The sequence below is a fragment of the Epinephelus lanceolatus genome, chromosome 11, assembly GCF_041903045.1.
Source record: "Epinephelus lanceolatus isolate andai-2023 chromosome 11, ASM4190304v1, whole genome shotgun sequence".
In the NCBI taxonomy this organism is placed as follows: Eukaryota; Metazoa; Chordata; class Actinopteri; order Perciformes; family Serranidae; genus Epinephelus; species Epinephelus lanceolatus.
In genome coordinates, this window is record NC_135744.1 from 45814933 (window position 1) to 45840173 (window position 25241).

A 25241-nucleotide genomic window follows, 5' to 3' on the forward strand; every position below is an offset into this window, starting at 1 on the left:
CCTGAACTCTGTGTTTGACCCTGAACTCTGTCTTTGACCCTGAACTTTTGAGTTTGACCCTGAACTCTGAGTTTGATCCCGAACTTTTGAGTTTGACCACGAACTCTGAGTTTGACCCTGAACGCAGAGTTTGATGTCAAACTCTGAGTTTGACCACGAACTCTGAGTTTGACCCTGAACTCTGAGTTTGACCACAAACTCTGTCTTTGACCCTGAACTTTTGAGTTTGACCCTGAACTCTGTCTTTGACCCTGAACTTTTGAGTTTGACCCTGAACTCTGAGTTTGACCACAAACTTTGTCTTTGACCCTGAACTTTTGAGTTTGACCCTGAACTCTGTCTTTGACCCTGAACTTTTGAGTTTGATCCTGAACTCTGTCTTTGACCCTGAACTCTGAGTTTGACCACAAACTCTGTCTTTGACCCTGAACATTTGAGTTTGATCCTGAACTCTGTCTTTGACCCTGAACTTTTGAGTTTGACCATGAACTCTGAGTTTGACCCTGAACTCTGAGTTTGACCCTGAACTCTGAGTTTGACCTCAAACTCTGAGTTTGACCCTGAACTGAGTTTGACCATGAACTCTGTCTTTGACCCTGAACTTTTGAGTTTGACCCTGAACTCTGAGATTGACCCTGAACTCTGAGTTTGACCCTGAACTCTGAGATTGACCCTGAACTCTGAGTTTGACCCTGAACTCTGAGTTTGACCTCAAACTCTGTCTTTGACCCTGAACATTTGAGTTTGATCCTGAACTCTGTCTTTGACCCTGAACTTTTGAGTTTGACCATGAACTCTGAGTTTGACCCTGAACTCTGTGTTTGACCACGAACTATGTCTTTGACCCTGAACTTTTGAGTTTGACCATGAACTCTGAATTTGACCCTGAACTCTGAGTTTGACCATGAACTCTGTCTTTGACCCTGAACTTTTGAGTTTGACCCTGAACTCTGAGATTGACCCTGAACTCTGAGTTTGACCCTGAACTCTGAGATTGACCCTGAACTCTGAGTTTGACCTCAAACTCTGTCTTTGACCCTGAACATTTGAGTTTGATCCTGAACTCTGTCTTTGACCCTGAACTTTTGAGTTTGACCATGAACTCTGAGTTTGACCCTGAACTCTGAGATTGACCCTGAACTCTGAGTTTGACCCTGAACTCTGTGTTTGACCACGAACTATGTCTTTGACCCTGAACTTTTGAGTTTGACCATGAACTCTGAATTTGACCCTGAACTCTGAGTTTGACCATGAACTCTGTCTTTGACCCTGAACTTTTGAGTTTGACCCTGAACTCCGAGTTTGACCCTGAACTCTGAGTTTGACCTCAAACTCTGAGTTTGACCATGAACTCTGAGTTTGACCATGAACTCTGTCTTTGACCCTGAACTTTTGAATTTGACCCTGAACTCCGAGTTTGACCCTGAACTCTGAGTTTGACCTCAAACTCTGAGTTTGACCATGAACTCTGTCTTTGACCCTGAACTTTTGAGTTTGACCCTGAACTCCGAGTTTGACCCTGAACTCTGAGTTTGACCATGAACTCTGTCTTTGACCCTGAACTTTTGAGTTTGACCATGAACTCTGTCTTTGACCCTGAACTTTTGAGTTTGACCCTGAACTCTGAGTTTGACCTCAAACTCTGAGTTTGACCCTGAACTCTGAGTTGATGACACAGAAAACAGCTGATCAGAGTCAGTTCAGTTCACTGTGTTCAGCTCATACTCAGTGAATGAACAAATCATTATCAGTGGAGCTCCAATGCTATTCACCATGGCAACAGGTCAATAAAAGGCGGAGCCTCCATTTAAATCTGGTGTACATAGAGATTTTAATACCTGTGGTCGTGAGCTCGGCTGCCGCAGCTCAGCAGGATCATGATGAATATGTCATGTATCTGTGGGTCGACGTGCCGACTGTTTATTTTATTTCAGGACCTGAGTCAGAGCGGAGAGAACTCCCAATTAATGAGCACAGTAAAGTTATATTCAGTGTCATTCATTCATTCAGTGTCATTCATTCATTCATTCATTCATTCATGTTGCTGTCTACATTAGAGTTTCAACATGTGTTTGTGCATCTTTAATCTGATAAAACACAGAGGTCAGAAACCGAGGATGTGAAACTCTAAATGACAGACGGACTCAGAGACTGAACTGAGATCAGTGATGATGACGTTTGGTTATCAGTCTCTGAGGACAGAAACAGACAGCGTTATTCCAGCTGCTTTAACACAGGTCATAAATTTAAACCTTTTAAATGAGATGATGATGAAACACGTTCAGACTGTAAACATTACAGAGAAACCCTCGCATTAACATCCTGCAGCTGAAACCATGTGCAGAGATATGATCATCGAAAATAAGATAATAATATATAATAGATCAATAGTAAGTATTATAATAAATATAATAATGATAATATAAATATATAACAAAACACATCATCATGTCAGATATTAGAGGAGTTATCTTCCATCAGTGTGTCTGATGGAATCATAAATTCAGGGGATAATTATTCACTGATCGGATGTGTCTGATTCTCACAGTTTAAACGGAGATGACGTGTTGTTAACATGTCATGACTGATGGAACAAACTGACGGCTGTGATCATAGGTATGATGACAGATGGGGGTCCCTTTGAGGTTTGAGTCTGAGCGGACAGACACTGATGCTGCACAAAAATCATGACAGACAGCAGCTAACTTCAGATCGTCCTGAGTAACAAACTGATATCTGACCAGGCCTCTGACATGAACCTGCGCTGATCAATGAGCTGTGACACAGACCGAGACTCTGAGGACATGAGGCTGTCTCTGTCAGAGGGACACTCAACCTGCCAGAGAACAGGATCTGTTACCACGGTAACTGTTACCATGGTAACTGCCCTAGAGTTTAAGTTTCCTGTTTCTGAACCTGAGAACTTAGAGTTTGTTCCAGAGAAACAACATGACAAACTGTAAACAACAACAACTGAGTCATGTAGAAACAGTGTCATCTGCAAACAGTTTGACTTTAAAGTCACAGTTTCTGTGATTAATATTCAAACTCAACTGAACAATGATGACCTTAATAACTATCATAATAAATAAATAAATAAATAAATAAGAACAGTCTCTACTTTGTTGTAAAATATTAGTTTTCATGTTTAAAATGAATTTGTGTTGTTGTTTCAGATTATTTGACAAATTTAATATGCAGCTGTCGACAGTTTGAATTAACCATGAATCTGATAAAATTCTGTGTGTGTGTGTGTGTGTGTGTGTGTGTGTGTATGTGTACAGAGTTCGTCCAGCCGCTGTGTTTACCTGCTGAGGGTCAGAACTTCACCGCAGGGACCAGATGTCTGATCGCTGGATGGGGACGAGTCGCTGAGCAGGGTGAGACACATTTAGCATGTCACAGTATGACACGTACATATAAACTACACATGTAATAATAATGATAAGAATAATAAATCATACTGTTTACTGTTTACTGTACCACACACAGCACAAGGTACCATATAAACTGTCCTCAGTAAACAGACTGAACACACTGTGCAGAGACACTGAGCCGAGTGAGACACGTTTACATGTTTCAGTGTTTACACTGACTTCATATACATGTCTGTCTGTCTGTCCTGTCTGTCCTCCTGTCCGTCCCTCTGTCCTGTCTGTCCTCCTGCCTGTCCCTCTGTCCTGTCTGTCCTCCTGTCCTGCCTGTCCCTCTGTCCTGTCTGTCCTCCTGCCTGTCCCTCCGTCCTGTTTGTCCTGCTGCCTGTCCCTCTGTCCTGTTTGTCCTCCTGTCCTGTTTGTCCTCCTGCCTGTCCCTCTGTCCTGTCTGTCCTCCTGCCTGTCCCTCGGTCCTGTTTGTCCTCCTGTCCTGTCTGTCCCTCTGTCCTGTTTGTCCTCCTGTCCTGTCTGTTCCTCTGTCCTGTTTGTCCTCCTGTCCTGTTTGTCCCTCTGCCTGTCCCTCTGTCCTGTCTGTCCTCCTGCCTGTACTCCTGTCCTGTTTGTCCTCCTGTCCTGTTTGTCCCTCTGCCTGTCCCTCTGTCCTGTCTGTCCTCCTGCCTGTACTCCTGTCCTGTTTGTCCTCCTGTCCTGTTTGTCCCTCTGCCTGTCCCTCTGTCCTGTCTGTCCTCCTGCCTGTACTCCTGTCCTGTTTGTCCTCCTGCCTGTTCCTCTGTCCTGTTTGTCCTCCTGTCCTGTCTGTCCTCCTGTCTGTCCCTCTGTCTCAGGTTCCCTCCCTGATGTCCTCCAGGAGGCCAAGGTTCCTCTGGTTCTTCAGGAGCAGTGTGGTCTTCAGTTACCTGAGTACACCATCACCTCCAGCATGCTGTGTGCTGGACACGCTGAGGGCGGAGTCGACTCCTGTCAGGTAAACACCACAACACTCTGTAATAGCCCCACACTGGTGGACTGCCCTGAGACTCCTGACGACTCCATCTTTATTTCAGCCTCCTCACACCTGGACATGAAACTTCTGTGGACTTGTTTGGACTAACCTCGACTGACCTGTACTGACCTGGACTGACCTGTACTGACCTGGACTGATCTGGGCTGACCTGGACTCACCTGGACTGACCTGGACTGATCTGGATTGATCTGGACTGATCTGGACTGACCTGTACTGACCTGGACTGATCTGGACTGACCTGGACTGATCTGGGCTGACCTGGACTCACCTGGACTGACCTGGACTGATCTGGATTGACCTGGACTGATCTGGACTGACCTGGATTGATCTGGACTGATCTGGACTGACCTGGACTGATCTGGGCTGACCTGGACTCACCTGGACTGATCTGGACTCACCTGGACTGACCTGGACTGACCTGGACTGATCTGGATTGACCTGGACTGATCTGGACTGACCTGGATTGATCTGGACTGACCTGGACTGATCTGGACTGATCTGGACTGACCTGGATTGATCTGGACTGATCTGGACTGATCTGGACTCACCTGGACTGATCTGGACTGATCTGGACTGACCTGGACTGATGTGGACTGACCTGGATTGATCTGGACTCACCTGGACTGATCTGGACTCACCTGGACTGATCTGGACTGATCTGGACTGATGTGGACTGACCTGGATTGATCTGGACTGATCTGGACTCACCTGGACTGATCTGGACTGACCTGGACTGATGTGGACTGACCTGGATTGATCTGGACTGACCTGGACTGATCTGGACTGATCTGGACTCACCTGGACTGACCTGGACTGACCTGGATTCACCTGGACTGACCTGGACTGATCTGGACTCACCTGGACTGATCTGTACTGACCTGGACTGATGAGGCCCGTTTCCACCGCAGGAACTTCGGGGTAATTTTACGGGGCCGGGGCCGTTGGTGCGTGTCTCCACCGCAGGAACCACCCCTGAAGGACAGAGTTCCGGAACTTTTACGGGGGCTAAACAAGTCCCTGCCTCGGAGTAGGTACTCAGAACGGCCCCGAAAGACTCCTGGCTGGGGCTTGGGGATTACTTGGTGCTGATTGGATATACTCAAGGCGGGATGTGACGTCAACAGAAAGCAACAAAATAGCCGGCATTTTTAAAACTCAGCAGACGAGGGTTAGCTCGTTCATATAGCTTCCACCGCCATGTAAAAAAACTCACTAAAAACGGTCCGTGAAAAAAATATCTTTTCCAGCGGATATCTTAGTTACAACATGATTGAGCTAGCAAAGCAGTTTTGTGTTGATATGTGTGGTATTTATTCAGTTTTGGGAAATCACGATGTCTAGAATGCATCAGCTGACAGGGACAGCTAACACTAACAGCAAAGCTAACATCAGGACGTCATCTGTTAAAAGCCTCCCGTTGTCGGATACGACATGAAACTACTCCAGTTAGCTCAATCATGTTGTAACTAAGACATCCGCTGGAAAAAATATTTTTTTCACGGGCCATTTAGTGAGTTATTACACACACTGCTATCGGCTAACGGCGTCCCTACATCGCCCCGGTCAAAATGGTCGCACAACGATGACGTCACATCCAGAGCCCGTAACTTTACAGGAACCTCCTCCTACTCCGCTCTCTCAGTGGAGACACGGCGGTTGAGAGGGCCGAGCGAGAGGACGTTCCTGTAGTAGTTCCTGCCCCTTAAATAGTACCAGGAACTTCTTCAGTGGAAACGGGCCTTTGTTTAGCCCCTGTAAAAGTTCCGGAACTCTGTCCTTCAGGGGTGGTTCCTGCGGTGGAGACACGCACCAACGGCCCCGGCCCCGTAAAATTACCCCGAAGTTCCTGCGGTGGAAACTGGCCTCATGTGTGCTGTTCTTTTTTCAGGGCGACTCTGGAGGTCCGCTGGTCTGTCTGGACGATGGACATTGGACTCTGATTGGTCAGTCTCACACACACACACACACACACACACACGTACAGTACGATGCTGATGCTGTGTTCTGATTGGTCCCTGATAGGTGTGACATCATTTGGTTATGGCTGTGGACGTCCTCAGAGACCTGGAGTCTACGCCCGAGTGTCTGCCTTCACCTCCTGGATCGCCCAGACCAGACGCTCCTCCTCCTCCTGATGATTTAATTTATAAATCAATAAAAATCGTATAATTAATCAATATTCTGTCTCAAATTATTTATTTAACTGATAATTAGCCGTGTAATAAGCGGGATAATGTATAATGAGCCGGTGAATACTGGGAAAACAACTCCCTTCAGGGGAATAGAACCCTGACGCGCGTTATCCCTTACATAAAGCACACAGTGTTTGTTGTTTGATTATTTACAAGAAGTATTTTCAGTCTTCATCTTCCTGTTTATCATCATGACCTCTGTTGTTGTCACTCACTAAATTAAATAAAGTTTATTAGTAAATATATTACGTCATGAATTGACATATATTGTGTTGTTTTCATTAATTTAAACTATTGTGTTTTTATAAAGATTAAATGTCACACGTCAGATTTGATCCAGCAGGAGGCGGGAATGAGCCGGAACACATTCAAATCTACCGGAACAAGAAGAAGAAGCGCGCCATCGTCCCGGAAGTGATATGATCGGGAGTCCTCGGCAGGCTAACCGATGTTAGCAGGTAGGAAATAAATCAGCTGTTTTTAATGTTCTTATGATTCAGTTCTCCTGTGAACCGTAACACCGATGACATCACACCGATCTGTGACGTAGCAGACGGTTGACACCACCAAGACAGTTGTCTGTTAGCAGTTAGCAGTTTGTTGGCAGTTAGCTGTCTGTTAGCAGTTTGTTAGCGGTTAGCTGTTAGCTCCGTCTCACAGGCTTCAAACTGTTCAGAAGTTCCTTTAAAAATCTGCTGATTTAACGAACAGCTGGAAACACGAAGAGCTGAAACACACGTGAAGGTTTTTCACAACAACAAGTAAAATTACTGTGGTTTATCACAAGAGGAGGAAACATCAGTGTGTACCTGTTTCCTGTTGAACACTGAGTCACCTCAGCTCCTTGTGTAACATGAAATGAAGTGAAGCTTCAATCAGACTGAGGTTATGTAGAGGAGGTGATTTTACCATCAGCTGCTCAGTGAATATAAATAACCTGTTAATATTTGTGATAATTAATAAAATGAATAAGCTGCTAATATTAGACAGTGATTTTTAACACAGAGAGCTGACTGATCTGAGAGCAGCTCCTGTCAACAGGCAGTGAGACACACAAACACCACGACTCTTCTCTCTGTGGACCTCAGAGAGACGTGTCACTGAATGATGTCAGAGAGACGTGTCACTGAATGATGTCAGAGACGTGTCACTGAATGATGTCAGAGAGACGTGTCACTGAATGATGTCAGAGACGTGTCACTGTGATGTCAGAGACGTGTCACTGAATGATGTCAGAGAGACGTGTCACTGAATGATGTCAGAGACGTGTCACTGTGATGTCAGAGACGTGTCACTGATGTCAGAGAGACGTTACTGTGATGTCAGAGACGTGTCACTGAATAATGTCAGAGACGTGTCACTGAATGATGTCAGAGACGTGTCACTGATAGGTGTGACATCATTTGGTTATGGCTGTGGATGTCCTCAGAGACCTGGAGTCTATGCCCGAGTGTCTGCCTTCACCTCCTGGATTGCCCAGACCAAAATCAGGTTTACATAAATCAAGGGAGAAATGGGAGTCTGACTTGGGTGTGACAATGGGTACAGAGCTCTGGGCTGAATTGTGTCAAAAAAGTCTAACTGCCACTCTTAATTCCAGATACAGGCTGACTTATTATAACTTTCTTCATCAAACCTATCTTACACCACAGAAATTACATAAATATAAACCTGAGATATCCAACCTGTGTTTTAGATGTAGTATAGAAGAGGGTTCATTTCTGCACTGCACTTGGTTATGCACGAAACTTAACACATTCTGGCATGATTTTCTGACATCATTACAAAACTCCTAGGACTGCATCTCCCATTAGATCCTCAAACCTGCTTATTGGGAGATACTACAAATATTGATGCACGATTAAGAAAAGCTCAAAAGAGGTTCCTCTCACTGGCCTTGTGCGTTGCCAGGAAGTGCATCGCCATCATGTGGAAGTCTGACTCCCAACTTTCTATAGGAAGATGGGTTTCAGAAATGAATAGCTGTGCTCCACTTGAAAAAATTACATATACACTCAGGAATGACTATAATACTTTTACAGAGATGTGGCAGCCTTATTTAGCATATATGGACACATTGCCAGCTTCTATGGTGGACGGGTTGTAGTTTTTGCAAGCTCTTTGTTGTCAGTGCTTACTGTTGTCTTCCTTGCCTCTCGACCGTTGTATTTTTTATTTATTTATTTATTTTTTAGTCATTATTAATATTATTTTCATTATTTATTAATTTTATTTATTTATTTATTTATTTTTTCTCCTCCTCTCTCTCTTTCAGTCTGTGGGTGGGTTGGGGAAGGGGTTTGGAGTTGTGTGTTTGTGTTTTCATGTATATCTTATTGAATTGAAAGCTAAAAAATAAAATATTCTAAAAAAGAAAAGGTCTGATCAAGCGATATTACTCTAACAAGAACAACTACTTAATCAGGTTAGTTAGAATGATCCACAACAGTTGATATGAGAAACCGACCTATTTATTGTTAACAGAGTTAAAAAAACAAACTTTAAACTTGAACATTAACATTAAATAAAAAATATAGCTGGTTTGCTTTGGCTGCTTTGGCCCCTTAAATAGAAAATAAATCAACACAAGAAATCTTTAAAATGTCTAACATTGAAATTAAAATAGCAGCAAAACTCCACACACTTGTGCTTTGCCCCCCTAATAAATAAAACATAGATTAACACCTCAAAACATTGTTGACATTTAACAAACAATGCAGCCTTTCCTTTTCAGTTATTTTAGTAGTGTTTTTGTAGTCCATCCATGGCTCCAGTTTCACTAATTGTGCCCAAAACAATGCCATCAGTGCTCTTTACTTAAGTAAGAGTAGTAAGACTTACTAGTAAGAGTGTAAACCAAATAAAAATATCACTCTTAAAACACCAGAGCAGAAAACAAATAGTTAGTTAACTAAGTTGACAGCTACTCCTCCTATCCTCCGTGTGTGTGTCTGCCGTCTGCATGCTGGCCTCGTGGATTGATAGTAAGAGCTGGAGCGGATCACTGGAATGGACTGCTTGACTCGCGGAGCTGGGCTGGCCGGAAAACCTGGAGCGGATTCCGTGAAAAACTGGATCGAAGTTCTTGGATGGGCATTTTTCCATGCAGTCCGATCCAATGCCGATGCCCGTTTTTTGCTAGTATCGGCGGCCGATACCGATCTGAATATCAGATCGGGACATCCCTACAACTCTGTAATTTTTTTTGCTGCTACGAGCACTTTTTCGACTACCAACAACAACACCAGCACTTTATCTATGCACATTCCTGCCTTGCACTTTATATCAGGAGCTGCTGCTTGGACTGCCTTTTAGTGTTTTGTAAGTTGTTCCTCCCTGCACTGCAACAACTTGGTTATTTTAAATGTGGAAATTGTATATCTGTATTCTAAAACGTAAATTATTCTTGTTTTTATCTCAAAAAATATTAAATGAACTTAAACTGTATAACTGCCTCTGATGGCAGCTACAATGTCTGTATTGTCTCTGTGCTGTCCTCTGTTCATCTGTATTTTAGGTTTCTTTGTTTTTTAAATTGTGGTCTGTGTATATTATAAATTATATGTTGGGACTACAGATGGAAATTAGCAGTTATTGCTAAATCTGGTGCAACCATCTCCTCATCTCTTGTAAATGATTAATGCTATTGCACACTGTCCCTTGATAAACTAAATAAACTAAACTGTGATGTCAGAGACGTGTCACTGTGATGTCAGAGAGATGTGTCACTGTGATGTCAGAGAGACGTGTCGCTGTGATGTCAGAGACGTGTCACTGTGATGTCAGAGACGTGTCACTGAGTGATGTCAGACATGTCTCTGAATGTCAGAGAGACGTGTCACTGTGATGTCAGAGACATGTCACTGATGTCAGAGACGTGTCACTGTGATGTCAGAGATGTGTCACTGTGATGTCAGAGACATGTCACTGTGATGTCAGAGACGTGTCACTGATGTCAGAGAGATGTGTCACTGTGATGTCAGAGACGTGTCACTGTGATGTCAGAGAGACGTCTCACTGAATGATGTCAGAGAGGCAACGTCTCACTGAATGATGTCAGAGAGGCAACGTCTCACTGAATGATGTCAGAGACGTATCACTGAATGATGTCAGAGACGTGTCACTGAATGATGTCAGAGACGTGTCACTGAATGATGTCAGAGAGCCAACGTCTCACTGAATGATGTCAGAGACGTGTCACTGAATGATGTCAGAGAGGCAACGTCTCACTGAATGATGTCAGAGACGTGTCACTGAATGATGTCAGAGATGTATCACTGAATGATGTCAGAGACGTGTCACTGAATGATGTCAGAGAGCCAACGTCTCACTGAATGATGTCAGAGACGTATCACTGAATGATGTCAGAGAGACGTGTCACTGAATGTCAGAGACATATCACTGAATGATGTCAGAGACGTATCACTGAATGATGTCAGAGAGACAACGTCTCACTGAATGATGTCAGAGACATATCACTGAATGATGTCAGAGACGTGTCACTGAATGATGTCAGAGAGACGTCTCACTGAATGATGTCAGAGAGGCAATGTCTCACTGAATGATGTCAGAGACGTATCACTGAATGATGTCAGACGTGTCACTGAATGATGTCAGAGAGCCAACGTCTCACTGAATGATGTCAGAGACGTATCACTGAATGATGTCAGAGACGTATCACTGAATGATGTCAGAGACGTGTCACTGAATGATGTCAGAGAGCCAACGTCTCACTGATTGATGTCAGAGATGTATCACTGAATGATGTCAGAGACATGTCATTGTGATGTCAGAGAGGCAACGTCTCACTGAATGATGTCAGAGAGGCAACCTCTCACTGAATGATGTCCGAGATGTATCACTGAATGATGTCAGAGACGTGTCACTGAATGATGTCAGAGAGCCAATGTCTCACTGAATGATGTCAGAGACGTATCACTGAATGATGTCAGAGACGTGTCACTGAATGATGTCAGAGAGCCAACGTATCACTGAATGATGTCAGAGACATGTCACTGTGATGTCAGAGAGACGTGTCACTGAATGATGTCAGAGAGGCAACGTCTCACTGAATGATGTCCAAGATGTATCACTGAATGATGTCAGAGAGGCAACGTCTCACTGAATGATGTCAGAGATGTATCACTGAATGATGTCAGAGACGTGTCACTGAATGATGTCAGAGAGCCAGTGTCTCACTGAATGATGTCAGAGACGTATCACTGAATGATGTCAGAGACGTATTGCTGAATGATGTCAGAGACGTATCACTGAATGATGTCAGAGAGGCAACGTCTCACTTAGTGATGTCAGAAAGACGTGTCACTGTGATGTCAGAGATGTGTTACTGCATATGTTGTCTTGTTGAATGTTCACTACAGACCATAATATCCTGTCATGTCACTACGGTAACAGTGTCCTTAACGATGCTCTCTGATTGGCTTTAAACTGTTTCCTAATACATCACATCGTCTGTCTCTTTGTTTTGTCTCAGAGCTTCAACATGGGCAGCCGAGGAGCTGAGAGACACACAGAGGAGGAGGAGGAAGAGCAGGAGGACTTCTACGACTGTCAGGAGACTCTGGAGCCTCCAGGCAGAAGAGCTGAGGAGGAGGAGGCGCTGGGCAAAAGGCTGCAGGAGCAGCTGCTGAGTGACAGGCTGCTGGAGGAGACCCTGGGCGACAAGCTGCAGGAGGAGACGCTGGGTGACAGGCTGCAGGAGGAGACGCTGGGCGAAAGGCTGCAGGAGGAGCTGCTGAGTGACAGGCTGCAGGAGGAGACCCTGGGTGACAGGCTGCAGGAGGAGACGCTGGGTGACAGGCTGCAGGAGGAGACGCTGGGCGAAAGGCTGCAGGAGGAGCTGCTGAGTGACAGGCTGCAGGAGGAGACCCTGGGTGACAGGCTGCAGGAGGAGACCCTGGGCGACATGTTGCAGGAGGAGACGCTGGGCGACAGGCTGCAGGAGGAGCTGTTGAGTGACAGGCTGCAGGAGGAGACGCTGGGCGACAGGCTGCAGGAGGAGCTGTTGAGTGACAGGCTGCAGGAGGAGACGCTGGGCGACAGGCTGCAGGAGGAGACGCTGGGTGACAGACTGCAGGAGGAGACACTGGGCGACAGGCTGCAGGAGGAGACGCTGGGCGACAGGCTGCAGGAGGACTCAGATTCAGAGATGAAGGAGGAGATCAGTTGGGAGGTGGAGTTTGACGAGGACTATCTGAGGGAGGTGGAGAAGGAGCTGACAGAGGAGGAGAAGGAGGTGACTCCTGTTTACATCACTGCTTGTTTGTTTTAACCAACAGAGAATCAGCTTATTCAGAGTACTGCAGGAGTAAACAAACAAACAAACACCACAACATGTCCTCATAAACCACATAAACCAGAACCAGGTCTTAATAAATCAGGACTCTGGGGGGATGTGAGGCACTCAGTCTGTGTTACTGTCAAGTGTACAACAGGGCGTTCAGGTGTAGAGTGAGGCATTCAGGTGTAGAGTGAGGCGTTCAGGTGAGGCGTTCAGGTGTAGAGTGAGGCATTCAGGTATAGAGGGGCGGTCAGGTGTAGAAAGAGGCGTTCACGTGTAGAACGAGATGTTCAGGTGTAGAGTGAGGTGTTCAGGTGTAGAACGAGATTTTGAGGTGTAGAGTGAGGCGTTCAGGTGTAGAAAGAGGCGTTCAGGTGTAGAATGAGATGTTCAGGTGTGGAATGAGGCGTTCAGGTGTAGAGTGAGGCGTTCAGGTGTAGAACGAGACAGTCAGGTGTAGAACGAGGCATTTCTTCAGGTGTAGAAAGAGGCGTTCAGGTGTAGAAGGAAGCGTTCAGGTGTAGAAAGAGGCGTTCAGGTGTAGAATGAGATGTTCAGGAGTAGAACGAAGCCTTCAGGTGTAGAGTGAGGAGTTCAGGTATAGAAGGAGGCGTTCAGGTGTAGAACGAGTTGTTAAGGTGTAGAGTAAAGCGCTCAGGTGTAGAGTGAGGTGTTCAGGTATAGAACAAGATGTTCAGGTGTAGAAGGAGGTGTTCAGGTGTAGAACAAGATGTTCAGCTATCGAGTAAAGCGTTCAGGTGTAGAAGGAGGCGTTCAGGTATAGAACAAGATGTTCAAGTGTAGAGTAAAGTGTTCAGATGTGGAAGGAGGCGTTCAGGTGTAGAAGGAGGCGTTCAGGTATAGAACAAGATGTTCAGGTGTAGAGTGAGGCGTTCAGGTGTAGAACGAGATGTTCGGGTGTAGAGTGAGGCGTTCAGGTATAGAGGGGCATTCAGGTGTAGAAAGAGGCATTCAGGTGTAGAACGAGATGTTCAGGTGTAGAGTGAGGCGTTCAGGTGTAGAACGAGATTTTTAGGTGTAGAACGAAGCGTTCAGGTGTAGAGTGAGGCGTTCAGGTATAGAAGGAGGCGTTCAGATGTAGAACGAGTTAAGGTGAAGAGTAAAGCGCTCAGGTGTGGAAGGAGGCGTTCTGGTATAGAACAAAATGTTCAGGTGTAGAGTAAAGCGTTCAGGTGTAGAAGGAGGCGTTCAGGTATAGAACAAGATGTTCAGCTATCGAGTAAAGCGTTCAGGTGTAGAAGGAGGCGTTCAGGTATAGAACAAGATGTTCAGCTGTAGAGTAAAGCGTCCAGGTGTAGAAGGAGGCATTCAGGTGTAGAACAAGATGTTCAGGTGTAGGGTGAGGCGTTCAGGTGTAGAACGAGATTTTCAGGTGTAGAGTGAGGCGTTCAGGTATAGAGGGGCGTTCAGGTGTAGAACGAGATGTTCAGGTGTAGAATGAGGCGTTCAATGAGGCATTCAGGTGTAGAATGAGGTGTTCAGGTGTAGAACGAGATGTTCAGGTGTAGAGTGAGGCGTTCAGGTATAGAGGAGCATTCAGGTGTAGAACGAGATGTTCAGATGTAGAGTGAGGCGTTCAGGTGTAGAACGAGATTTTCAGGTGTAGAGTGAGGCGTTCAGGTATAGAGGGGCGTTCAGGTGTAGAGAGAGGCATTCAGGTGTAAAATGAGATGTTCAGGAGTAGAACGAAGCGTTCAGGTGTAGAGTAAAGCGCTCAGGTGTGGAAGGAGGCATTCAGGTATAGAACAAGATGTTCAGGTGTAGAATAAAGCGTTCAGGTGTAGAAGGAGGCATTCAGGTGTAGAACAAGATGTTCAGCTATCAAGTAAAGTGTTCAGGTGTAGAAGGAGGCATTCAGATATAGAACAAGATGTTCAGGTGTAGAGTAAAGCGTTCAGGTGTAGAAGGAGGCATTCAGGTGTAGAACAAGATGTTCAGGTGTAGAATAAAGCGTTCAGGTGTACAACGGGGTGTTCGGGTGTAGAACGAGGCGTTTAGATGTAGAACGAGGTGTTTAGGTGTACAACGGGGCGTTCAGGTGTAGAACGAGGCGTTCAGGTGTACAACGGGGTGGTCAGGTGTAGAACGAGATGTTCAGGTGTAGAATGAGGCGTTCAATGAGGCATTCAGGTGTAGAGTGAGGTGTTCAGGTGTAGAACGAGATGTTCAGGTGTAGAGTGAGGCGTTCAGGTATAGAGGAGCATTCAGGTGTAGAAAGATGCATTCAGGTGTAGAACGAGATGTTCAGCTGTAGAGTGAGGCGTTCAGGTATAGAGGGGCGTTCAGGTGTAGAAAGAGGCATTCAGGTGTAGAACGAGATGTTCAGGTGTAGAGTGAGGTGTTCAGGTGTAGAATGAGATTTTCAGGTGTAGAGTGAGGCGTTCAGGTATAGAGGGGCGTTCAGGTGTAGAAAGAGGCATTCAGGTGTAGAACGAGATGTTCAGGTGTAGAGTGAGGCGTTCAGGTGTAGAACGAGATTTTCAAGTGTAGAGTGAGGCGTTCAGGTATAGAGGGGCGTTCAGGTGTAGAAAGAGGCATTCAGCTGTAGAACGAGATGTTCAGGTGTAGAACGAGGCGTTAAGGTGTAGAACAAAGCGTTCAGGTGTAGAGTGAGGCGTTCAGGTGTAAAAAGAGGCGTTCAGGTGTAAAATAAGATGTTCAGGAGTAGAACGAAGCGTTCAGGTGTAGAGTGAGGCTTTCAGGTATAGAAGGAGGCGTTCAGGTGTAGAACGAGTTGTTAAGGTGTAGAGTAAAGCGCTCAGGTGTACAACGGGGCGTTCGGGTGTAGAACGAGGCGTTAAGGTCTAGCACGAGGTGTTTAGGTGTACAACGGGGCGTTCAGGTGTAGAACGAGGCGTTCAGGTGTACAACGGGGCGTTCAGGTGTAGAACGAGATGTTCAGGTTTAGAGTGAGGCGTTCAGGTATAGAGGGGCGTTCAGGTGTAGAAAGAGGCATTCAGGTGTAGAGCGAGATGTTCAGGTGTAGAGTGAGGCGTTCCGGTGTAGAAAAAGGCGTTCAGGTGTAGAACAAGACAGTCAGGTGTAGAACGATGCATTCAGGTGTAGAACAAGGCGGTCAGGTGTAGAGTGAGGCGTTTAGGTGTAGAAGGAAGCATTCAGGTGTAGAACAAGATGTTCAGGTGTACAACGGGGCGTTCAGGTGTAGAACGAGGCGTTAAGGTGTAGAATGAGGTGTTTAGGTGTACAACGGGCGTTCAGGTATAGAACAAGATCTTCAGGTGTAGAGTGAGGCGTTTAGGTGTAGCGTGAAGTGTTCAGGTGTAGAACGAAATGTTCAGGTTTAGAACGAGGCTTTCAGATGTAGAAAGAGGCGTTCAGGTGTAGAACGAGATGTTAAGGTGTAGAGTAAGGCGCTCAGGTGTAGAAGGAGGCATTCAGGTGTAGAACAAGATGTTCAGGTGTAGAAGGAGGCGTTCAGGTATAGAACAAGATGTTCAGGTGTAGAGTAAAGCGTTCAGGTGTAGAAGGAGGCATTCAGGTATAGAACAAGATGTTCAGGGGTGTAGAGTAAAGCGTTCAGGTGTAGAACGAGATGTTCAGGTGTAGAATAAGGCGTTCCATGAGGCATTCAGGTGTAGAGTGAGGTGTTCAGGTGTAGAACGAGATGTTCAGGTGTAGAGTGAGGCGTTCAGGTATAGAGGGGCGTTCAGGTGTAGAAAGAGGCATTCAGGTGTAGAACGAGATGTTCAGGTGTAGAACGAGGCGTTAAGGTGTAGAACAAAACGTTCAGGTGTAGAGTGAGGCGTTCAGGTGTAGAAAGAGGCGTTCAGGTGTAGAAGGAAGCGTTCAGGTGTAGAGTGAGACTTTCAGGTATAGAAGGAGGCGTTCAGATGTAGAACAAGTTGTTAAGGTGTAGAGTAAAGCGCTCAGGTGTACAACGGGGCGTTCGGGTGTAGAACGAGGCGTTAAGGTGTAGAACGAGGCGTTCAGGTGTACAACGGGGCGTTCAGGTGTAGAACGAGATGTTCAGGTGTAGAATGAGGCGTTCAATGAGGCATTCAGGTGTAGAGTGAGGTGTTCAGGTGTAGAACGAGATGTTCAGGTGTAGAGTGAGGTGTTCAGGTATAGAGGGGCATTCAGGTGTAGAAAGAGGCATTCAGATGTAGAACGAGGCGTTAAGGTGTAGCACGAGGTGTTTAGGTGTACATCGGGGCGTTCAGGTGTAGAACGAGGCGTTCAGGTGTACAACGGGGCGTTCAGGTGTAGAACGAGATGTTCAGGTGTAGAATGAGGCGTTCAATGAGGCGTTCAGGTGTAGAAAGAGGCATTCAGGTGTAGAGCGAGATGTTCAGGTGTAGAGTGAGGCGTTCAGGTGTAGAAAAAGGCATTCAGGTGTAGAACAAGACAGTCAGGTGTAGAACGAGGCATTCAGGTGTAGAACAAGGCGGTCAGGTGTAGAGTGAGGCGCTCAGGTGTAGAAGGAAGCGTTCAGGTGTAGAGTGAGGCGTTTAGGTGTAGAGTGAGGCGCTCAGGTGTAGAAGGAAGCGTTCAGGTGTAGAACAAGATGTTCAGGTATAGAACAAGATGTTCAGGTGTAGAGTGAGACATTCAGGTGTAGCGTGAAGTGTTCAGGTGTAGAAGGAAATGTTCAGGTTTAGAACGAGGCTTTCAGATGTAGAAAGAGGCGTTCAGGTGTACAACTAGATGTTCAGGTGTAGAAGGAGGCATTCATGTATAGAGTGAGGCGTTCAAGTGTAGAACGAGATGTTAAGGTGTAGAGTAATGCGCTCAGATGTAGAAGGAGGCGTTCAGGTATAGAGTGAGGTGTTCAGGTGTAGAACGAGATGTTCAGGTGTAGAAAGAGGCATTCAGGTGTAGAAAGAGGCGTTCAGGTGTAGAACGAGATGTTAAGGTGTAGAGTGAGGCATTCAGGTGTAGAAAGAGGCGTTCAGGTGTAGAACGAGATGTTCAGGTGTAGAACGAGATGTTAAGGTGTAGAGTGAGGCATTCAGGTGTAGACCGAGGCGTTCAGGTGTAGAGTGAGGCGCTCAGGTGTAGAACGAGATGTTCAGGTGTAGAGTGAGGCGTTCAGGTGTAGAACGAGATGTTCAGGTGTAGAGTGAGGCGTTCAGGTGTAGAATGAAGCGTTCAGGTATTGACTGTGAGTCTTTTAATCAGATGTTTGTTGTGTTTCAGAGTCGACGGCAGCAGAGTTTAACTCTGAAGGAAAAAGGAAACAGTCAGTTTAAAGCTGGAGGTGAGTGACATCATCATCATCGCTTTGTTCAGTGAATAAACCAGTACAAACCTGTACAAACCAGCATAATCTCTTGTGCCTGTAGAGTGGCGGGAGGCGGAGTGCAGCTACACGGAGGCATTGGTTTTATGTCCAGTTTGTTTCAGCAAAGAGAGATCGGTGCTGTTTTCCAACAGAGCTGCTGCAAGGCTGCATCTGGTAACTAGCAAGATGCTAATAGCATGCTAACAACATGGTAACTGACAGGCTATCAACACTGTGGCTAACAACATGCTAACTGTCTATTCCTGTCAGGATCTGAAGGATCAGGCAATCTCAGACTGCACCTCAGGTGAGTGATGACATCATTCTTTACCTGTACAGTAGCAGAGGATCTCTGATTGGTGTCTGTGCTGATTGGCTGTCTGTGGTTCCCGCAGCAATAAAGTTGAATCCAGAATATGTGCGGGCGTTGCTGAGGAGGGCAGAGCTTTACGAGCAGACAGAGAAGCTGGACGAGGCTCTGGAGGACTACAAGAAGGTCCTGGACCTGGACCCAACCCAGACCAGTGCCAGACAGGCCTGCATGGTGAGTTCACTGATCGCTAGGATAAACCAGACAGACTCTCTGACAGACAGACTCTCTCTGACAGACAGACCCTCTCTCTCTCTGACAGACAGACTCTCTGACAGACTCTCTGACAGACAGACTCTCTCTGACAGACAGACTCTCTGACAGACAGACTCTCTCTGACAGACAGGCTCTGTGACAGACAGACAGACTCTCTCTGACAGACAGGCTCTCTCTGACAGACAGACTCTCTGACAGATAGACTCTGACAGACAGGCTCTCTGACAGACAGACTCTCTCTGACAGACAGACTCTCTGACAGACAGACTCTCTCTGACAGACAGGCTCTCTGACAGACAGACTCTGTGACAGACAGACTCTCTGACAGACAGACTCTCTCTGACAGACAGACTCTCTGACAGACAGACTCTCTCTGACAGACAGACTCTCTAGAAGATGGACTCTGACAGACAGGCTCTCTGACAGACAGACTCTCTCTGATAGACAGACTCTGTGACAGACAGACAGACAGACAGACAGACTCTCTCTGACAGACAGACTCTCTAGAAGATGGACTCTGACAGACAGGCTCTCTGACAGACAGACTCTCTCTGACAGACAGACTCTCTCTGATAGACAGACTCTGTGACAGACAGACAGACAGACAGACAGACTCTCTGGCAGACAGACAAACTCTCTGACAGACAGACAGACGGACTCTCTGACAGACAGACAGACGGACTCTCTGACAGACAGACAGGCTCTCTGACAGACAGACGGACGCTCTGACAGACAGACAGACAGGCTCTCTGACAGACAGACAGACTCTCTGACAGACAGACAGACTCTCTGACAGACAGGCTCTCTCTGACAGACAGGCTGTCTCTGACAGACAGGCTCTCTGACAGAAAGACAGACAGACAGACAGACTCTCTGACAGACAGGCTCTCTCTGACAGACAGGCTCTCTCTGACAGACAGGCTCTCTGACAGAAAGACTCTGTGACAGACAGACAGACAGACAGACTCTCTGACAGACAGGCTCTCTCTGACAGAAAGACTCTGTGACAGACAGACAGACAGACTCTCTCTGACAGACAGACTCTCTCTGACAGATAGACTCTCTCCAACAGACAGGCTCTCTGACAGACAGACAGACTCTGACAGACAGACAGACAGACAGACTCTCTGACAGACAGAGGAACTTTCTGACAGACAGACAGACAGACTCTCTGACAGACAGACAGACAGGCTCTCTGACAGACAGACAGACTCTCTGACAGACAGACGGACTCTCTGACAGACAGACAGACTCTCTGACAGACAGACGGACTCTCTGACGGACAGACAGACAGACAGACTCTCTGACAGACAGGCTCTCTGACAGACAGACAGACTCTCTGACAGACAGACAGACTCTCTGACGGACAGACAGACAGACAGACTCTCTGACAGACAGGCTCTCTCTGACAGACAGGCTGTCTCTGACAGACAGACAGACAGACTCTCTGACAGACAGACGGACTCTCTGACAGACAGACTCTCTGACGGACAGACAGACAGACTCTCTGACAGACAGGCTCTCTGACAGACAGACAGACTCTCTGACAGACAGGCTCTCTGACAGACAGACAGACTCTCTGACAGACAGACAGACTCTCTGACGGACAGACAGACAGACAGACTGTCTGACAGACAGGCTGTCTCTGACAGACAGGCTCTCTGACAGAAAGACTCTGTGACAGACAGACAGACAGACTCTCTCTGACAGATAGACTCTCTCCGACAGACAGGCTCTCTGACAGACAGACAGACTCTCTGACAGACAGACGAACTCTCTGACAGACAGACAGACAGACAGACTCTCTGACAGACAGACAGACAGGCTCTCTGACAGACAGACGGACTCTCTGACAGACAGACAGACTCTCTGACAGACAGACAGGCTCTCTGACGGACGGACAGACAGACAGACAGACTCTGTGACAGACAGGCTCTCTGACGGACAGACAGACAGACAGACAGACTCTCTGACAGACAGGCTCTCTCTGACAGACAGGCTGTCTCTGACAGACAGGCTCTCTGACAGAAAGACAGACAGACAGACAGACTCTCTGACAGACAGGCTCTCTCTGACAGACAGGCTCTCTGACAGAAAGACTCTGTGACAGACAGACAGACAGACAGACTCTCTCTGACAGATAGACTCTCTCTGACAGACAGGCTCTCTGACAGACAGACAGACTCTCTGACAGACCGACAGACAGACTCTCTGACAGACCGACAGACAGACAGACAGACAGACTCTCTGACAGACAGACGAACTCTCTGACAGACCGACAGACAGACCGACAGACAGACAGACAGACAGACTCTCTGACAGACCGACAGACAGACAGACAGACAGACTCTCTGACAGACCGACAGACAGACCGACAGACAGACAGACAGACAGACTCTCTGACAGACCGACAGACAGACAGACAGACAGACTCTCTGACAGACAGACGAACTCTCTGACAGACAGACAGACAGACTCTCTGACAGACAGACAGACAGGCTCTCTGACAGACAGACGGGCTCTCTGACAGACAGACAGACTCTGTCTGACAGACAGACAGGTTCTCTGACAGACAGACAGGCTCTCTGACAGACAGACAGACAGACTCTCTGACAGACAGACAAGCTCTCTGACAGACAGACAGGCTCCCTGACAGACAGATTCTCTGACAGACAGACAGACAGACTCTCTGACAGACAGTCAGACTCTCTGACAGACAGACAGGTTCTCTGACAGACAGACAGACAGGCTCTCTGACAGACAGAAAGGCTCTCTGACAGACAGAAAGGCTCTTTGACAGACAGACAGGCTCTCTGACAGACAGACAGGCTCTCTGACAGACAGACAGACTCTGTCTGACAGACAGACAGGCTCTCTGACAGACAGAAAGGCTCTTTGACAGACAGACAGGCTCTCTGACAGACAGACAGGCTCTCTGACAGACAGACAGACTCTGTCTGACAGACAGACAGGTTCTCTGACAGACAGACAGGCTCTTTCTGACAGACAGACAGGTTCTCTGACAGACAGACAGGCTCTCTGACAGACAGACAGGTTCTCTGACAGAAAGATTCTCAGACAGACAGACAGACAGGCTCTCTGACAGACAGACAGACTCTGTCTGACAGACAGACAGGCTCTCTGGCAGACAGACAGGTTCTCTGACAGACAGGCACGTTCTCTGACAGACAGACAGGCTCTGTCTGACAGACAGACAGGCTCTCTGACAGACAGACAGATTCTCTGACAGACAGACAGGTTCTCTGACAGAAAGTAGTTTGTTTCTTTTCTTGTTCAGATTTTGAACTCGATGAATCAGAGAACAAATCAAATATCAAAGTTGTCAGTGACACACTGAGTTTAATCTCTTCTGTGTCTTCACTCTGTGTGAAACTGATGTATCAGATCAGTCCGATCAGCTGTCCAATCAATAACTGATATCCAATCAGGAGGTGTGTCGGTAAAAGACTTCCGTGAAGGCTGCATTCGTGTATCCTCACTTCCCTCTCCTCTCTCCTCGAGACGTCCTACAAGATGGTGGGTCTCAATCAATTTCCAGGTCAAGTGATCGAGGATAGAGGACGGAGGAGTCGAGGGGGGATATTGGGGTGAAACCTTTGTTAATGATGACGTCACATGATGTCACAATGACATCACGATGACATCATGTTATCAGCTGGAGGTGCAGCTGCCTCTCCACCACAGGGCTGTAGGCTCCATAGGAGTGTTAAAATGTGTTTGTCTTGTTGTGTTATTGGGAGCCAGAATAGAAGGAGTCATGGCTCAAAACCAGCCGCCACTGCCCGTCAACAAAAACAAAGACAACTATGGTTAAATGTGATAAGACCAAAGGACTGGACGGAGGCCATCATCAAAAATGCTCACATGTGCAGCGCACACTTTATATCAGGTTAGGGAAAAAGTATTTCCTGTTGTAGGGATGAATAAGGTTATGTGTATTAAGGGTTATCATGTCCACCTCATCAGAAACTGGGGAGGGATTAAGAGGAATATTGGATTTCTCTGCAACGCTAACTTTTTAGCACATTAGCTAACGTTAGCTTCCATAGCAAAACAAACAAGTGTGGTCCTCCTTTGTAAGATTGGCTTCCTGTGACATCATCCATCCACTGAGTGAGAGCATACGGGTCGGCCAGTCTGGTCCCGTTGGTCAGTGTTTACTTATTCAAGTAACACTGGCGGTCCCGGAGAGTGAGTGACCTGACATGGTGCGTTGGTAAATTCAGTCTGACGCTCTACACTAAAATGAGAGCCCTGTTGGTGGAAGAAACGCAGCGTTATATTTCTACATGAATGAACCAACGGTTAAGTTAATCACACATCATTCACTCCGCTCGGCGCTCTGCTGCTCCGTCTCCACAGACAGAGTGTCCAGAGTGCGCTCTGCCACTCTGAGAGTGCGCTGCTCTGGATAACCCAACGCTACATTCAGACAGCGCTCCCAATTTATCAACGCTCCAGTTTGTGTCAGAGTGCGCTCCCACACTCACAATGAGTGTTTCTGAACGCACCACTCACATCATCTTCCTCCATCGTCTAAAACAAGACAACACAACTTGTTAGCTAGCGCTAGCTAATGTCTGTGGAGAACTGTTTTGCCTCCAGCTAAGCCCCGCCCACCAACAAACATGTCATACTTACAGTCGGAGGGTCTGATCAGTGTTGGACGTGTCCCTTCATGTTACCATGACAACAGTTTACAGACATGTTCCATCAGGTCTCACCAGGATTTCTCTCTCTGTCTCTGTGAATCCTGTCAGTGTCCCTCAGCAGTTAGAAATGACTCCTGTGTTTGTGAACTGACAAAAAAAGACAATGTCTAAAATGTATAATTAATTTTGTCTCTCTGTCTCTGTGTCTGTCTCTGTGTCTGTCCCTCAGAGGTTGCCTCAGCAGATTCAGGAGAGAAATGAGAAGCTGAAGGAGGAAATGATCAGTACGTACTGCACCTGAACGCACCACATAAAGGAACAGTTCACTGTTTCAGTTCATTAACTGATCAATAATCAATAAATACAATTAGTCAGATGTGTTACCAGAGCTGTACTCAGATCAGATTCACTTCACACATCTGTTAATGTTTTTATTACTGATGTGATGACATCACACACTTCATATCTCTGTGACCTCTGACTCGTCTGCGGCAGGTAAACTGAAGGACCTGGGGAACATGGTCCTGAGGCCGTTCGGACTTTCCACCAACAACTTCCAGGTGAACCAGGATGCCAACACCGGCTCCTACTCCATCAACTTCGTCCAGAACCCAAACAACAACAGATGACATCACAAGCAGCAGTGATGACATCACAGCATCATGTCACATGACCCTGCCTGTGTGTGTTCAGAGGAAAATAAAACCTGATTCATTTGTTTCCTGTTTGTGTCAGCTGTCTCTGGGTTTAACTCTGGTATCCGTGGTAGCCAGTGCTGCAGGTTAGCAGTCCGACTGCTGACCAATCAGATCACTGGAAACACAGTGACATCACACCCTGACAGGGACAGCAGATGTGTTGTACTGAAGCTGTTTAAATAAAGTTTTATTGTTTAAACTCTGAATTATTGTCAATAATGAATCATTCTTAAAGGGCCAGTTTGCAAAATGGGTTGAAAACAGTGACATCAGTGGTCAAATTCTAGATTGCAGGGCTCACTCGCTCACCCCTCCTGTCGGGTAAATGACGGTGGCCTCGTAGGGACAAAAAGCCTTGCACACGAGTTTTTCAGGAGTAGGTCTATCTAGTGACGAGGTGAATGTTTATTTAGAAATCTAAACCATGTTACGATATTGTAATGAATCTCTCACGAGCAGGAGACCAGAGGAGCGTTCGGGAAAAAGGCCAGTTTATTTGAGCACTCCAGAAACTCCGGTAACACTCCAGGGGGTAAAAGACTCCGTCCCAAACTCTGACTCTTCTAGCGTAACACACACACTTCATACACACATACTCGTTTACCATGCTAAGTGGGGACCCCCCTCCCTCTCTGCTCCACCAATCTCCAGCCTGCACACTGACTAACAGCGTAGCCGGTAAACAGAGCTCAGCTGTTTATTTAGCCTAGCAATATCTCCGGACTATAGTAGCTGCAATGGACGACTTTGAACGTGATTTTGAAGAGTTTCTTGTAGCGGACACAGACCCAGAGCCATACCTGTTTGAGCCGGAGCACATAGATGAGGAACTCCATGTGTTTGATGCTGAGCGGGCGAGAAGAGAGGCTGAATGCACAGAATGGGATTCGGTGCTACTGCTGCCATCGTTGGGGAGATATATCATCAGGAGGAAAAGCGCTGCAGAGAGTGCATCACAAGGAGTGAAGTTGCGTCTTCTTTTCCTCGCAGATGACGGTTCTGGTTCATTCTCTCCTGTTGCGTGGTAAGTGTGGTCCATTCGCAAACTTTATAACTAAAAAAACTTTTCACTACTCTCTATCGACGAACTACTAACACTCTCTGCTGTTTCTTCCTCCTTCTTCCTTCCT

General features: G+C 46.6%; 2 protein-coding genes across 35 annotated transcripts in view; both read left to right on the top strand.

Annotated features, from left to right (window-relative positions):
* Positions 1-6575, top strand: part of tmprss15 (transmembrane serine protease 15) — a 52882-nt gene extending 46307 nt beyond the window's left edge. For all 34 annotated transcript variants that reach the window (XM_078172721.1, XM_078172722.1, XM_078172746.1 and 31 more), the window contains 4 exons: positions 3285-3380; positions 4220-4359; positions 6287-6341; positions 6421-6575. In XM_078172721.1, the coding sequence (XP_078028847.1) occupies positions 3285-3380; positions 4220-4359; positions 6287-6341; positions 6421-6533 (404 nt within the window). In that variant the 3' untranslated portion in view covers positions 6534-6575. The remainder of the gene's footprint in view (positions 1-3284; positions 3381-4219; positions 4360-6286; positions 6342-6420) is intronic.
* Positions 6576-6895: 320 nt separating this feature from the next.
* ttc1 (tetratricopeptide repeat domain 1) lies at positions 6896-24317 on the top strand. The gene is made up of 8 exons (XM_078172755.1): positions 6896-7048; positions 12085-12846; positions 18070-18130; positions 18216-18328; positions 18425-18461; positions 18550-18698; positions 23643-23697; positions 23909-24317. Exons 2-8 carry the CDS (start codon positions 12094-12096, stop codon positions 24040-24042), a joined length of 1302 nt encoding a protein of 433 aa, XP_078028881.1. The 5' UTR covers positions 6896-7048; positions 12085-12093; the 3' UTR covers positions 24043-24317.
* The last annotated feature ends 924 nt before the right edge of the window (positions 24318-25241 follow it).

Bases quoted from the DNA above. Each gene is read 5' to 3' on its own strand.
- ttc1 (XM_078172755.1), top strand. From the start codon at position 12,094: ATGGGCAGCCGAGGAGCTGAGAGACACACAGAGGAGGAGGAGGAAGAG. The intron at 18,131-18,215 runs GTGAGTGACATC...TTGTGCCTGTAG, and splicing joins CAGTCAGTTTAAAGCTGGAG to AGTGGCGGGAGGCGGAGTGC. The intron at 18,329-18,424 runs GTAACTAGCAAG...TATTCCTGTCAG, and splicing joins CTGCTGCAAGGCTGCATCTG to GATCTGAAGGATCAGGCAAT.